General features: G+C 46.1%; 1 protein-coding gene across 3 annotated transcripts in view; it reads right to left on the bottom strand.

The window, feature by feature from the left end:
* Positions 1–16,792, bottom strand: part of RAB11FIP2 (RAB11 family interacting protein 2) — an 88,302-nt gene that overhangs the window by 67,539 nt on the left and 3,971 nt on the right. Inside the window, exons 1-2 of one of the 3 annotated variants that reach the window (XM_068255275.1) lie at positions 13,440–13,505; positions 9,761–10,255 (exon numbers count right to left, since the gene is read on the bottom strand). In XM_068255275.1, coding sequence (XP_068111376.1) covers positions 9,761–10,110 — 350 coding nt within the window. In that variant the 5' untranslated portion in view covers positions 10,111–10,255; positions 13,440–13,505. Of the gene's footprint in view, positions 1–9,760; positions 10,502–13,439; positions 13,506–16,792 lie in introns of those variants that run through there. The other 2 variants (XM_068255274.1, XM_068255273.1) reach the window with 2 other exon arrangements.

The following is a 16,792-nucleotide window of genomic DNA, read 5'->3' as shown; positions in this document are numbered from 1 at the left end:
TTCATTTATTTCCTGAGGAGGACACCCTCCAAAGAAAGGCAGAGAAGAAAAGGATGGTAAAAACTACACTGTGGAGATGAGAAAAAGATGGAAGCTACACGTTGGATCTCAATCAGTGGCAGCACTACTTTTCTGCCTCTTTGACACACAAAGTCAAACTTACAGCAATTTTCACAGAGATAAATTACTATGATGGTGATGCATCTATATAGTACTGCCATTTTCTGTGGCTGTTTACATTGAAAGCAGTATAAAACCCTGACATAATATTGAATAAAAACATGTTTACCTACTTTTTATATGCCATACGGTTATCATATTTGCATTTGTGCATAAGTATTATTATTAATTTAGAAGTTATAGCAGTGATGGCTAACCTTGGCACTCCAGCTGTGACAAAACTACAAATCCCATCATGCCTCTGCCTCCCCGAGTTATGCTTAGAGCTGTCAGAGTATTGCAATGCCTCATGGGACTTGTAGTTCCACCACAGCTGGCGTGCCAAGGTTAGCCATCACTGAGTTATAGGTTTCCAAAAGTACAGTTTTTTGCTTTGTGAGCTGACTTTGCATTTTATTAATAACTGGTTTCACTTGTTTCTGTTTTGCAGGCAGACATGATTTCAGTGTCTCTCAGTCTCCAGCAGGCTCCTGCACAGTCAGAGAATGTGTCACATTCCTCACTTGATACATTTAAAGGACTTACGAGGCGAATTTACAAAAAAAAGTCAATTACCTGCCTCATCTTTTAACCAGCTGAGCGGTCTGGACGAGCTCAGCTCGTCCAACACCGCCAGCGGCTGCCGCTCAGGCCCTGCTGGGCCGATTTTAATGAAATAAAAAGCAGCACACGCAGCCGGCACTTTGCCAGCCGCGTGTGCTGCCTGATCGCCGCCGCTCTGCGGCGATTCGCCGCGAGCAGCGGCGAAAGAGGGTCCCCCCAGCCGCCTGAGCCCAGCGTAGCCGGAACAAAAAGTTCCGGCCAGCGCTAAGGGCTGGATCGGAGGCGGCTGACGTCACGACGTCGGCTGACGTCGATGACGTCACTCCGCTCGTCGCTATGGCGACGATATAAGCAAAACAAGGAAGGCCGCTCATTGCGGCCTTCCTTGTTTATTCTGGGCGCCGGAGGCGATCGGAAGATCGCCTCCGGAGCGCCCTCTAGTGGGCTTTCATGCAGCCAACTCTCAGTTGGCTGCATGAAATAGTTTTTTTTTTATTTAAAAAAAACCCTCCCGCAGCCACCCTGGCGATTTAATCAGAACGCCAGGGTGGTTAAGGCACAGGGGACGCCGTCCGCGCCCAGCCGCCGGGTCCCCCCCCCCCCGCTCATTAGCCCCCCCCCCCGGGCCGGCTGCCGACCCCACGGCCTGGGTCGGGCTCTCCTGCCTCTCGCAACAAGGCCGCTTCCTCTGGCCGCGGCTGCGCAGTCCGCCTGGCCGAGAGTGCGGCTGCGCAGCTCTAGGGCCAACCCCCCTGATCCACGCTACGTAGTGTCCAGTGCTGCGTAATATGTTGGATCATTATAATTACAATAAATTATAATTAAGTAGGGTGGGGGACAACTGCTCTCCTAGGTGAAGACATGCCCAACTACTGACTGACACCTATGCAATGCAGTCCCCCCCCCCCCCATACCTTATGTCACTGCAGGTGGCTGGCTAAGGTAGGGCAGAGAAGAAGGTAGCAGAGCAAATGAAAAATCTGCAGTAAGGAGGCCAACAACAGTCAGCTGCTGCACCAAGTACTTTACATTTTCGTCTCCAGCACATTTGAATCAAGGCCATTACCCACTATGTGATTTTTTTTTACGTTTATTCTGACGTCCGGCAATTTTTTGATCGACAAGCAATTGCTTCCCCGACCTCCTGACGTGGGTACAGACGTGAGATTGCGCAAATGACGTGTAGCAACGTCCAGGGTCAACAACTGTCACGGTGGATCAGATCTTTAAGATCCCTGACGACTCCGCGCAAAGTACTTGCAAAAGCTTGACTTCCTGTTTGGCCCCTTCGTGTGACATCGTGTAATGTTGTGTGTACCCGACGGCCAGAAGATGGATCGTGGAACACTCATCGGTCAGGGGGACGTTGCTGTATCCATCTTTCTCCATCGGGTGGTGAATATGACCACATGCTTACACTTCTCACCACCTACACTATGAAACTGGGGTTGGGCGAGGGACTCACTTAGAAATAACATATCACATGACTGGAATCACATGATTGGCTATGAACACATTCCATGATGAAATGTAAAACTTCTACTGAAGGTAAAAACACACCTTTGGATGGATAGAATGACAATTTCTTGCCTTTTGTTACACCAAACATCCCCTGGCAAGAGATCTTGGGTGACAGAGTGACCAGACAGGTTTGAAATTCTTTGTAAGTTTTCCCAAGGTGAGCTGGGCCTTGTGGTCTTCGTCTGTCCACTCCCCTCCAAACATCAGTCTCAATGGAATTAATGGTGTCCAAGTTAAAGTGAAGCATGGCCTGTTAGAGTATCACAATAGGCCAGCCTATACATATCCACCAAATAACAGTTGAGCAGCTTGTCCCCCTAAAGATGTAACCAGGTTGCAGAATGTCACCCAGATAACAACTAGAATCTGTATGGAGAACAACAAGAATCCTACACTGCAGCGCCCCCAGTAAAATGTGCCCTTGGCACAAGCCATGTCTGCACCGCTGTAGATACGCCTTTGACGTTACATGTGGTGGAGGTAATTACATTTTTGAATACTGTCCCGCTCAGTAATTTGCTCTTTCTAGTGGGTCCCTTGCTGCGACTTTGCTACTTGCTTTCTCTATTTATAATCAAGTTTATCAGAAAAGTGAAGCTACTAAAAAAAAAATAAAAAAAAAAATCAACCAACATTCTATTGTATAGTGGAGGAAGGGTGCCAGGATTTTACAGCTGTCTGTGTTTTGTCCAGAAAGTAGTCTATGCATAACTCATACTAGTGCTGAGGAGAAGCTTCTCCTAACAGGCAAACGTCAACTGATCTAGGGAAGGAGAGAAATCAGCTGTTGATCGATTTTCTGGATTTCTTTCAGTGGAGATTTGCATATTAGGAGAATTTTCTGTTCCGCATTCATCACTTGCCGGCGGCAGCAGCAGCTTTTAGTCAGCTTTTTATGCAGCCACTTTTCTCACCCTCCAGGCTGGGTTTACACTGATGTTAGTACAAACTCTTGTAAAACTGCATTTATGTGTTTTCTAGGCATCTGCAAAGTGGCTGTCAGTGATTACGAGTTAGCTAAAGTAGGCATTTAGACACACTTATAACTTTGCCGCTGCAATGAGCTCCACAGCTCACTGCAGACAACTGAAGAAAACAACTGTAGCCAGTACTCACCTGGACTCCGCAAGTTGTGTGTGGTTTTTTTTTCAGACAACCTCAACCTGCAGTAACTGCATATGGGCCTATAGGTTTAAAGGACCACAATTGTGAAAATGTAACATGCATGTAAACCCATACAAATAACAAGTATGCTTCTTACAGAGTAAAATAAGCCATAAATTATCTCCTATTTTGTTGTCAATTACAGTAGGTACCGGAAATCTTACAGAACCCACAGGTTTTGGACTAGCCTATCTCCTCATTGGTGGTGGTGGTGGGGGGGGGGGGGCAGGGGGGGTTCTCAGGGTCTTTATTTTTAAAAGTACTTAGTGAATGGCAGTTGCTCCGTCCAACTGTCAAAAATGTGTGCAGCGAGCAGGGAGGCTGGCCAGCATCTTTATAGAAATCTTTTTCAGGGAATGTCTTTATAAAGAATAAAGTCCATGCTGAGAATCCCCGAAGAAGAGATGTACCAGTCCAAAACTTGTTGGCTCTGTCAGATTTCTACTACCTATTGTAAGTGATTGCATCATAGAAGAAAAGTAATGTATGGCTCATTTTACTCTGGAAGAAATCTTTTTATTGGTATGTGTTGAGATGTATTTTAATTTTTTTTGCCATAGTGCTCCTTCAAATAGGCTTATGTCTTGTTGTTCATTCGTTATTAAGGCCCCGTTTCCACTATCGCGAATCCGCATGCGTCTTGCGTATTCGCATAGACAATATAAGTGAATGTTCCTGTTTCCACTTATGCGTCTGCAGGAGCGTTTAATTGTGCAGAGAAAATCTGCACGGAACACCCTGCAGAATTCGCCTGCGTGTGGAATGCAGGCGAATCGCACATAATGTATTTAATAGGGAAATCGCATGCGTTTTCCCCATGCGTTTTTTGCCGCGAACTCGCATAGGTACCAATGTAAATTCACACAGGCAGTGACATAGTTAAAATCGCATAGACCCTCACCTATGCGAATTCGCATGCAAATTCGCGGCAAAAAACGCATGCGGAATCGCATCCGCATGCGATTTCATCAGCGGTGGAATCCAGGCGATTCTGCACCGCAATAGTGGAAACGAGCCCTCAGTCATATCTGACTCTTTGCGACCGCATGGACCACAGCACGCTAGGCCCCTCTATCCTCTACTGAAGTGATGTTGAACTCCAGTCTAAAGTATGAGGACCTACGCAGTCCACCTTACTGTTTAAAGAGACTCCGTAACAAAAATTGCATCCTGTTTTTTATCATCCTACAAGTTCAAAAAGCTATTCTAATGTGTTCTGGCTTACTGCAGCACTTTATACTATCACTGTCTCTGTAATAAATCAACTTATCTCTATCTTGTCAGACTTGTCAGCCTGTGTCTGGAAGGCTGCCAAGTTCTTCAGTGTTGTGGTTCTGCTATGAACTCCCCCCTCCAGGCCCCTCTCTGCACACTGCCTGTGTGTTATTTAGAATTAGAGCAGCTTCTCTCTTCTCCCTTATCTTTTACAAGCTGGATAAATCGTCCTCTGAGCTGGCTGGGCTTTCACATACTGAAGAATTACAGACAAGGGCAAAGCTGTTTGCAAGAAGAAACAAGCAGCCTGTCACTTCAGTGCATGAGAACAGGGGGAAAGAAACACACAAATGATCTCTTGAGACTCAAAAGGAATGCTGTATACAGCCTGCTTGTGTATGGATGTATTTTCTATGTGTGGACATACTGTACATCAATCTACTTCCTGTTTTGGTGGCCATTTTGTTTGTTTATAAACAAACTTTTTAAAACTGGTTTTAACCACTTTTAATGCGGCGAGGAGCGGCGAAATTGTGTCAGAGGGTAATAGGAGATGTCCCCTAACGAACTGGTATGTTTACTTTTGTGCGATTTTAACAATACAGATTCTCTTTAACGTCAGTCCTCAAGGGCTCCTCAAGGGCTGAGGTCCTCACACATTTTTGTACAGCTCAAATTAATTGATGGAACTGAATGAGGTGCGCTTTATCAAGTAGAAAACATTTCTCCATTTCTCTGTCCATCCTAAACTCTGGCATTCATATGACCCATGAGGACTGGAGTTCAACACACCTGTGCTCTACTGCCTTTCGAAGCCTGTCCAAGCTCATGTTTGTATGCTTCCATACAATTTAACTATCTCATTTGTTGATGTCCCCTTATCCTTTTGGCCTCAATCTTTCCCAGCATCAGGGTTTTCTCCAGTGAATCCTACCTTCTCATTATGTGTATCATAGACTACAGTGTTAAACACGAACAATGTTTTACTAGCATGTATTTATTTTACTTGTCCTGCCAGCTTGCTACCTGCCTTTCGATCAGTGCCCCACGACTCTCCACCATGCTGCCTCACTTAATGTTCCCAATGGCGTGATAATATAAGTAAGCCAGTGAAACCACTAAGTCATTCCCAATGGTGTGATATTATAAGCAAGCCAGTGAAACTACTAAGTGATGCCGCCCATCAGTAAACCATTTGAGGCCTAAACACTTAACTGGATGGGAAGGCTTTTGCCAGCAGGATACATAAGAAACGAAAAACGGCCCCATGCTCCACTGCCATTTTGCTGCTTTGTAGGCAGGACTGTAGAGTCGAGGAGTCGGAGCAATTTTGGATACCTGGAGTCAGAGTTGGTGGTTTCATAGTCGGATGATTTCTGTACTGACTCCACAGCCCTGGTTGAAGGAGGAGTTGGATTTGCGCCTTCTGAGCAGGGCTGTGGAGTCGGAGCAATTTTGGGTACCCGGTGTCGGAGTTGGAGTCTGTGGTTTCATAAACTGGGGAGTCGGAGTCAGACTATTTTTGTACCAAATCCACAGTCCTGGTAAGTATTAGACTAAGGAGTCAAAGAGTCGTAACTATTTTGGGTACCTGGAGTCGGAGGTTTCATAAACTGAGGAGTTGGATGATTTTTGTACCGACTCCACAGCCCTGCTTCTGGGAGTACCTTTTTGTGGTCTTTCATTCTTAACGTCAACTTGACTTAAATGACCTATAAATAAATATTGTAAAAAATAGGCAATTTTATTAATTGTGTTATTTTCACTACAGTTCCTCTTTAACCACTTCTGGACCGCAGTAATTGAAATCCTCGCCCTGTTTGTTGATGCTTATTCCTGCCAGGGCGTAGATTTCCATTACTGCACCGCACAGACCCACTGCTACTGCAGATTGTGCCGCTTTCATGACGGTGAAGGCCCCTTGCTCTACCGTTGCTATGACGGCAGAACTCTGTGAGCCAGTCAGGAGCCAATTTCATTGGCTGCTGGCCCCGTGATCACTGTGAGCCAATCTCATTGCTCAAGTCAGGTGTTCTGACTTCCCAGGCTACATGCCTTTTTTTTTTTTAGGCACCATTTCAATAATTATTGCTGAACAGACATCCTGCTTAGTTTTCTGTGACGCAGAATGTTCTGTATAAAGCTTTTCACACACGCTAGATGGTTGTTGGCCAAGGAAGGCGGTCTAGTGTGCAGGGCTGTGGAGTCGGAGCCGAGGAGTCGGGGCAATTTTGGGTGCATGGAGTTGGAGGTTTCATAAATTGATAAGTCAGAGTCGGATGATTTTTGTAGCAAATCCAGAGACCTGGTAAGTATTAGACTAAGGAGTTGAGGAGTCAGAGTCATTTTGGGTACCTGGAGTCCAAGTCGGTGGTTTCATAAACTGTGGAGTCGGAGTTGGATGATTTTTGTACCGACTCCACAGCCCTGCTAGTGTGTGTACAGTAGCCTGAGAGTTCCGTCCTGCTGCAGTCTGAGCATCGGCTATTGTTCTCCTCCTTACCCCTCTTGCTTCATAGCCCTCCCCTCCCCCCATAGCAACAGAACACGTAGAATGGCAATGTGCCTGTACAGCACTTGTCTTGGAACTGTTGCTTGAGGGATCCAGTCCTAATCCCTACAGACTCAATTACTTATATCTGTGCACTAGGCTAAAATGTGAATACACACGCTAGAATTTAGTGTGTGTACAGCTGCCCCTTGTGCTCGTTTAAAGATCCGAAATGCCAAACCTTTAAAGCTTGAGTAAAAGAAATGGAACGATTCATGTATCAAAGATCAGCAGAAGAACAGGCACTTAAAGAGACACTGAAGCGAAAAAAATTATGATTAATGATTTGTATGTGTAGTACAGCTAAGAAATAAAACATTATGAGCAGAGACATAAGTCTAGTATTGTTTACAGTACAGAAAGAGTTAAAGCGGACCCAAACCAAACTTTTTTTTAATTAAAAGTATTTAGTTGCACCACTCTGACACATACAAAGATAAATAAACACTCCTTCAAACCTATGATCATTTCAGTGCATGCTTTTCACCCTTCTCTTTTCATAACTAGGGTCATACTGGGGGCAGCCATTAGCAATTCCTCCATTGCTGGACACCACTTACTCCACCAGTTTGCCGGATTTTGTCCCGGCAATATGAAAGGAAGGGAGGGGTTCCTCCAATAAACGTAAAATATTTTATATTTGTCATCATGCAGCTGAAAAAAGGCTGCTATTTATTATTATAATTTAGAAAATAGATTTTATTTCTGAAATCTTGTATTTTTAATTTGGGTCCACTTTAAGAAACTCCAGTTTTCTATGCAAAAGAGCAATTGAGCTCCAATACTTTCAAAGTTGCAGAGAGCTCTGTCTTCTAAAGCTTATTATCTCAACTGTCAGTTATTGTATTTTCTTTATCTCTGCAGAGGACAGGTAAAAAGATCACTGGCCTGCTCGGTAAAATCATTTAGAATGCTGAGTTTTCTTTGCTACTAATGTTCTAGTAATTATCCGTACTACGCAAACAATTCATTATAACTTTTTTTTTTATTTTTTACGCTTCAGTGTCTCTTTAACCTCTCTAGCGTTCTGGACGAGCTGAGCTCGCCCAGTAACGCCGCTGTGCACCGCTCCAGCCCTGGTGGGCCGATTTGCACAATTTTTTTTTCAAACACGCAGCTAGCACTTTTGCTAGCTGCACATTTGTTTCGATCGCCGCTGCTCCGTCGCGAAAGAGCTCCCCCCCGCACACACCTTGCGCAGCCTGCCCAATCACGCTTTGGGGTGGATCGGAACTCCCTGTGATGTCAATAACGTCACTCCGCTCGTCGCCATGGCAACGGGGGAAGCCCTGAAGGAAATCCCATTCAGAACGATATTTCCTGATGGTTATGATCGCCGGCGGCGATCGGAAGGGTGGGAGGGAGGGAGCAGGGAGGGGGGAATCAATTAGCTAACGATAGGCTAGCTACATGATAAAAAAAAAAATTTGGGCGAAAAAAAACCTCCCGCGGTCGCGGGAATCAGAACGCCCAGCAGGTTAAGCAGATCCCATGTTAAGAATAGGAACTGATTACATTTGTATGCGAAAACAGACCCATTCGTTATAGTACGCTTAGTGCAAGGCAAAGTCCCGACCTGCACAAATTTTACTGATGTGGATACAGATCCACCACGAAGCTGACATGTAAGTTCTCACCAGGTTGGTTGCTGCATACGTTAAGCCAATAACTCACCTGTCTATTGTAAATTCTATCCAGGGAATAGAACGACTCATTGGACATGACCACAACATATCCTGACTGTAAATGCACCATTCTGTATCTGGCACAGGGTGTCCCGATTTTAAATGACAGTGACCCCCGAGAGCATTGTTGTCCCCCCTACTCCTCCCAAAGTGCGCCAGCCTTACCTCTCTTCCCGCAGAAACAGGCGCATTGCTCTGCTATAGCAGATGAAGCGTCTGTACAGCGCTCTACCCCTTAACTGTCATCCAAGTGAATCCTTATTGAGAAGAAGACTTCCTGCTATGAGCTGTAACAGGAAATACAACATCAGATAGCCAAATGTTATCCAACCCGCTAGATTTAATGGGGCCACCAATGTCAGGAGACCCCTGGACACATACTAAATCATCACCTGAGACAATCACAAAAAAAAAAAAATCACTGCACAATTAAAATCTGCACAATTTGTTTGTAGCTTTGAAAGCCATTAAAGCCAAAGGATCATCATGACAGCCAGGCAAGTGGCATTTACAAAAGAGAGGATTAGCAATGGCAGGCCCTCTATTTCTCCTAGTGCTTGTTCCCTATAAGTATCTGTTTTCAGATCTCATAGAATGTAACCAATTATCATGAGTGTCTAGGCCTGCCAGATAAGATGAAGCCATGTGTACTTGGCACGATAAAGGAATGCAGATAATTGAGAGTTGAGGGACATTTGCACACATTCCTCCAGGCAGATACTCTATTGAATGTCAGACCTGTTCTTCTGGTCCTGCATGGTGGGATGGTCAAGGTAAACAAGATAGGTTCCTACATTTATTGCAGAGGGAGGGGGGGGGGGGGGATAGGGGGTTGAAGACCACTGATAATGACATACCACATAAGTACATCTACAACATGAATGAGATAGGTATGACTTACTCTGTCTTCTGTCTCTGCTTGTTCTCGAATATGCTGTTGAGGTTGATGGTCACCTGGCCCAGGAACTTGTCCAAGCCCACCAGGGAGCGATGCATGACCATCAGCTGCAGCTGGTACTGCTCAGGGCTGTCCTGGACCAGAAGGCCCGGCAGTTCAAAGGATGCTTCTTCCTTCCAGACTGGACTGAGGTTCTTCTCCACCACCGAAGTGGAGTATTTCTCCTTCCCAAGCTGGATGATGGTGTAGGCATCATTGGTACCATGCTTGCCTTTTGGATGCAGATCACGAGCCTGTAATACTGTCACCTGGACATGGGTGGGGTGCCACTTCTGCTCTGTCTCTTCCAACATGGCTGTGCGAGAATGGAAGCAGCAATGTGCTCAGGAGGGGAGGGAGGGTGGGGGGGAACACTTCAGTGCATGGAAGAGGTGACACAGCTAGCTGACCATCGCTACAGCCTTCAGACCGCCGGCATCATCCATTCAGGGCCGCAGCCTGGAAACACAAAGAGCCTGCACTGACAGCACCATAGCATTAACATGTCAAGCCCTGCACAGCCACACACAAAGCATGACAGACAGATGGGACTCCTCCCAGCAATCAATCTCTTGTCAGTGCAGATCAATTCATTCCGGCAGTGTGAGGTGACTTGTGTCACCAGCTCTGCAAATCACTTCCTGGTCTGCCATGCAGCTGAAGCCCTGACACTGGATAAAAGCTCAGCTTGGATTGGGTTTTCCAGGCTTCTCCCAGGAAAGGAATATGCAGAGATCAGCTATTGGCTGCTGATGAATCAGTGAACTACCCTGACTCTATGGAGTCCCGGTGTCAGTCAGAGGAGTCCTGGGCTGTGATTGGTGCGGTCTGACGTTGCTGTGTGTGCAGAACACCTCCCTGCAACCAAACGCTGGTACAGCCCAAACACTGCTCACTGCTGTATCCTGGGTGGCAGCATACAAATCACTGCTCCCCAAACAATATAGGCTACAGCTTTCATTCCCTTGCATGGAGAATACATTACTTTAAAGGTGGCCATACATGGTACAATTTTTCATTTTATTGCATTACATAATTTAGTTCGATTATTCCGTTAGATCGAATATAAAGATTTTTCCTGCATGTCCTATCTAATTTTTCTCAAAAAAAAAAAAAAAAAAAAAAGGGATAATCGTTGGATTTTCTTGATCGAAAAAAAAATATTTTCAACTTTCATTCGCTTCGATCATTTAGATCGAATAAACGGGATAATCGAACATTTTTATTGTACCATGTATGGCCACCATAAGACCTCTTTTCCACGGACAGTTGATAGGCAGTGAAATGCCTCTCAAACTACCACAACTGCTCACTGCTGCCTGGTAACTGCTCGCTGCTGCCAGATAACTGCCTACTGCTGCCTGGTAACTGCTCACTGCTGCCTGGTAACTTGCTGAGCTCACAGGTCAGCAGTCCCTGGAAAAGAGGCCTAGAGTAATACCTTCTATCTGTGCTAATATGTATATATTATAATATATATTATGTACATATAATAATAACAGTATAAAACACAGGGACAGTATTGTCTAGTACTAAACAGAACGTTTAATGATTCTCTGTTCTATACTGCATCTTTTCTGTGATTTGCAATTTAAACGACAAGTGAAGGGAGAGGGATATGGAGGCTGCCATATTTATTTCCTGCTAATCAATACCAGTTGCCTGGCAGCTCTGCTGATCTATTTGGCTGCAGTAGTGTCTGAATAATAACAGAAACAAGCATGCAGCTAATCTTGTCAGATCTGACAATAATGTCAGAAACACCTGATCTGCTGCATGCTTGTTCAGGGGCTATGGCTAAAAGTATTAGCGGCAGAGGATCAGCAGGGCTGCCAGGCAACTGGTATTGTTTAAAAGGAAATAAATATGGAAGTCTCCATATCCCTCTCACGTCAGTTGTCCTTTAGGCCTCGTTCACATCGAAAATCGAAATCGCTGACCCAGCGATTTAAGATTTTGTGGGCGATTTTTTTTCTCATCCCGGCGCTCGGGTGAGCGCTGCGGTTTTTGTAAAGTGCTTTCAATAAGTGCTTTTGCAGAGTGATTGCATTTTTTCCATCCCTGACGCAAGTCAGGAAGTGAACTCTTTGCATCAAAAATGGTACAGGCACCGCTTTGCTGAGCGGATCGGAAACGGACCTCTCAGATATGAATTCTCTCTCATAGGGAGTCATTGCACAAGCGCTTTCAGGGCGATTCTGAAAATCGCCTGCGCTTGAAAAAAAGGGCAAAAATGCCCCTAGTGTGAACGACCACTTAAAGTGCCTGTAATGTTATTGGTGAATGAATGAGAGGAATGCTGATGTGTGAAAACTGCTTTGGTCCATAAAGGGAAAACAGCTTGTAGTGGTCGATTGGTTAAAGTTAGCTACCCAAGCTAGATGACACTTGGCTAAAGCGGCCATTAAGGACCGCCTAACGCCATTCAGAGTATCTTGCAGGAGATCGCGCGTGCATCTCCGCTATCAGTCTCCCAGCGGCGACCGCCGCTAGGAGACTGTTAGACAGCGAAGCGCCGTCTATTTACTCCGTACAGCGCTGCGATCTAAGGCAGCGTTGTACTGGGGACAGCCGTGTGACACTTTGTATAGCGATTTCCCCAGCGCTTTCATGAATAAATACATTGGATTTATTCACTTCCGGGTGAAAGAGTTCACTTCCTGACTGATGTCAGGAAGTGAAAAAACAAATCGCTCTGCAAAAGTGCTTAGAAAAGCACAAAGCTCAGAAAAAAACGCTCAATAAATCGATCAGCGCTTGTGATGGCGCTGGCGATTTATAATGTGAACAAAACCTTCCTGTACTGGAAACAATCTGAGACTCGTATCTGTGCTAATAATGCAGTGTTCTCCCCAGAATTTTTTTCCAGCCGGGTGGCATGAAATAGTAGCCGGGTGGCATGAAAAAGTAGCCGGGTGGGGCGAGTTGAAAATGCAGGACAACTGTGCTTACAGCATAGGAGGAGGTAAGGAGGTGAGCCGATGACAGCCGGGTGGTCACCAAATCTAGCCGGGTGGAGCACCCGGCTAAAAGAGCCTGGGGAGAACACTGTAATGTTTCATTTCTTAGCTGTACTACACATACATTTCATTATATCATAAATTTATTTTCACTTCAGATTCCAAAGAGACTCTGAAGAGAGTCTAAATTCACGTTTTTCACTTCTATTTATGTAAAGCACTAGAACTAGTGCTGAACCACCGCATCCCCACTGCAAAACGAGGGGTTTATAGCCCCCCAAATCCCCTGTGCAAAATCCACTACTTTCTTGGTTGTGGATTTTGCTGCTCATGGAGGCAGAGCTATGAGCTGCAGCTCTGCCTCCATTCCCGTCAATCTGCCCACGAACCTCCGCCTCTCCCTGTAAAGGAAGACTGAGAGGGGCACGGAGAGGCGGCGATCAGCCGGGATTGACTCACGAAGAGGCAGAGCTAAAGCCCTAAGCTCTGCCTCAAGCAGGAAGCGCTCCCCGGATTTAGCAGAGGGGATATGGGGGGTATAAACCCCTCATTTTGTTGCGGGGATGCAGCATTTTAGCACTAGCTATAGTGCTTTACATAAATAGAAGTTAAAAACACAAATTTAGACTCACTTCAGAGTCTCTTTAAGTCTGCTCTCTTCTGTAGCATAATGAGCTACATACCTTTTTTTCATCTCTGTGAAATCCCATTCCTCACGGTATTTTCACTTCCTGCCAGCAGATTTGCTTCCAGTCTACAGACAGGAAATATCTGAGAAATGGTATTAGTATTTCAGCGATACAAAGTTTAGGTATTTATCCTAATATTATTTCAGATGAAAACAAATAGCATTTATTTAAGAAACAAAACAGAAAATAATCCATACTTCAAGTAGCAACACTGAATCCACCGCACCAGGCATAAGACAGGAAGGCCACAACTGTAAAGAAGACAGCATAGCACCAGGCATAAGACAGGAAGGCCACAACTGTAAAGAAGACAGCATAGCACCAGGCACAAGACAGGAAGCCCACAACTGTAAATAAGACAGCATAGCACCAGGCACAAGACAGGAAGGCCACAACTGTAAAGAAGACAGCATAGCACCAGGCACAAGACAGGAAGGCCACAGCTGTAAAGAAGACAGCATAGCACCAGGCACAAGACAGGAAGGCCACCACTGTAAAGAAGACAGCATATCACCAGGCACAAGACAGGAAGGCCACAACTGTAAAGACGCCAGCATATCACCAGGCACAAGGCAGGAAGTAGAGTTGGGCGAACTGTTAGCTGAACTTCAGCCGAACTGTTCGGCTGCCCAACCTGTCATGTCGCTGTGTCTCTTACTGCTTCCGGGTCGCAATGACCCGGAGTAGTACGTCTGCGCTGGCCCGGCGGAGCGCGTCCTAGATCGCGCTCCCGTTGCCGGGCACTCTCTGCGCATGTGTATGACGTCACTCATGACACAAGACACAAAGACAGGAAGGCCACAACTGTAAAGAAGACAGCATATCACCAGGCACAAGACAGGAAGGCCACAACTGTAAAGACGACAGCATATCACCAGGCACAAGACAGGAAGGCCACAACTGTAAAGAAGACAGCATAGCACCAGGCACAATACAGGAAGGCCACAACTGTAAAGAAGACAGCATAGCACCAGGCACAAGACATGAAGGCCACAACTGTAAAGACGCCAGCATATCACCAGGCACAAGACAGGAAGGCCACAACTGTAAAGAAGAAAGCATATCACCAGGCACAAGACAGGAAGGCCACAACTGTAAAGAAGACAGCATAGCACCAGGCACAATACAGGAAGGCCACAACTGTAAAGAAGACAGCATATCACCAGGCACAAGACAGGAAGCCCACAACTGTAAAGAAGACAGCATAGCACCAGGCACAAGACAGGAAGGCCACAACTGTAAAGACGCCAGCATATCACCAGGCACAAGACAGGAAGGCCACAACTGTAAAGAAGACAGCATATCACCAGGCACAAGACAGGAAGGCCACAACTGTAAAGAAGACAGCATAGCACCAGGCACAAGACAGGAAGGCCACAACTGTAAAGAAGACAGCATAGCACCAGGCACAATACAGGAAGGCCACAACTGTAAAGAAGACAGCATAGCACCAGGCACAAGACAGGAAGCCCACAACTGTAAAGAAGACAGCATAGCACCAGGCACAAGACAGGAAGGCCACAACTGTAAAGACGCCAGCATATCACCAGGCACAAGACAGGAAGGCCACAACTGTAAAGAAGACAGCATATCACCAGGCACAAGACAGGAAGGCCACAACTGTAAAGACGACAGCATATCACCAGGCACAAGACAGGAAGGCCACAACTGTAAAGAAGACAGCATATCACCAGGCACAAGACAGGAAGGCCACAACTGTAAAGAAGACAGCATATCACCAGGCACAAGACATGAAGGCCACAACTGTAAAGACGCCAGCATATCACCAGGCACAAGACAGGAAGGCCACAACTGTAAAGAAGACAGCATAGCACCAGGCATAAGACAGGAAGCCCACAACTGTAAAGAAGACAGCATAGCACCAGGCACAAGACAGGAAGGCCACAACTGTAAAGAAGACAGCATAGCACCAGGCACAAGACAGGAAGGCCACAACTGTAAAGAAGACAGCATAGCACCAGGCACAATACAGGAAGGCCACAACTGTAAAGAAGACAGCATAGCACCAGGCACAAGACAGGAAGCCCACAACTGTAAAGAAGACAGCATAGCACCAGGCACAAGACAGGAAGGCCACAACTGTAAAGACAACAGCATATTACCAGGCACAAGACAGGAAGGCCACAACTGTAAAGAAGACAGCATATCACCAGGCACAAGACAGGAAGGCCACAACTGTAAAGAAGACAGCATAGCACCAGGCACAAGACAGGAAGGCCACAACTGTAAAGAAGACAGCATAGCACCAGGCACAATACAGGAAGGCCACAACTGTAAAGAAGACAGCATAGCACCAGGCACAAGACAGGAAGCCCACAACTGTAAAGAAGACAGCATAGCACCAGGCACAAGACAGGAAGGCCACAACTGTAAAGACGCCAGCATATCACCAGGCACAAGACAGGAAGGCCACAACTGTAAAGAAGACAGCATATCACCAGGCACAAGACAGGAAGGCCACAACTGTAAAGACGACAGCATATCACCAGGCACAAGACAGGAAGGCCACAACTGTAAAGAAGACAGCATATCACCAGGCACAAGACAGGAAGGCCACAACTGTAAAGAAGACAGCATATCACCAGGCACAAGACAGGAAGGCCACAACTGTAAAGACGCCAGCATATCACCAGGCACAAGACAGGAAGGCCACAACTGTAAAGAAGACAGCATAGCACCAGGCACAAGACAGGAAGGCCACAACTGTAAAGAAGACAGCATAGCACCAGGCACAAGACAGGAAGCCCACAACTGTAAAGAAGACAGCATAGCACCAGGCACAAGACAGGAAGGCCACAACTGTAAAGACGCCAGCATATCACCAGGCACAAGACAGGAAGGCCACAACTGTAAAGAAGACAGCATATCACCAGGCACAAGACAGGAAGGCCACAACTGTAAAGACGACAGCATATCACCAGGCACAAGACAGGAAGGCCACAACTGTAAAGAAGACAGCATATCACCAGGCACAAGACAGGAAGGCCACAACTGTAAAGAAGACAGCATATCACCAGGCACAAGACAGGAAGGCCTCAACTGTAAAGAAGACAGCATAGCACCAGGCACAAGACAGGAAGGCCACAACTGTAAAGAAGACAGCATAGCACTAGGCACAAGACAGGAAGGCCACAACTGTAAAGAAGACAGCATATCACCAGGCACAAGACAGGAAGGCCACAACTGTAAAGACGCCAGCATATCACCAGGCACAAGACAGGAAGGCCACAACTGTAAAGAAGACAGCATAGCACCAGGCACAAGACAGGAAGGCCACAACTGTAAAGAAGACAGCATAGCACCAGGCACAATACAGGAAGGCCACA

This window comes from Hyperolius riggenbachi, chromosome 10 (genome assembly GCF_040937935.1).
Source record: "Hyperolius riggenbachi isolate aHypRig1 chromosome 10, aHypRig1.pri, whole genome shotgun sequence".
In the NCBI taxonomy this organism is placed as follows: Eukaryota; Metazoa; Chordata; class Amphibia; order Anura; family Hyperoliidae; genus Hyperolius; species Hyperolius riggenbachi.
The sequence above is the reverse complement of the archived record's forward strand: the minus strand, read 5'-3'. Positions and strand labels throughout refer to the sequence as shown.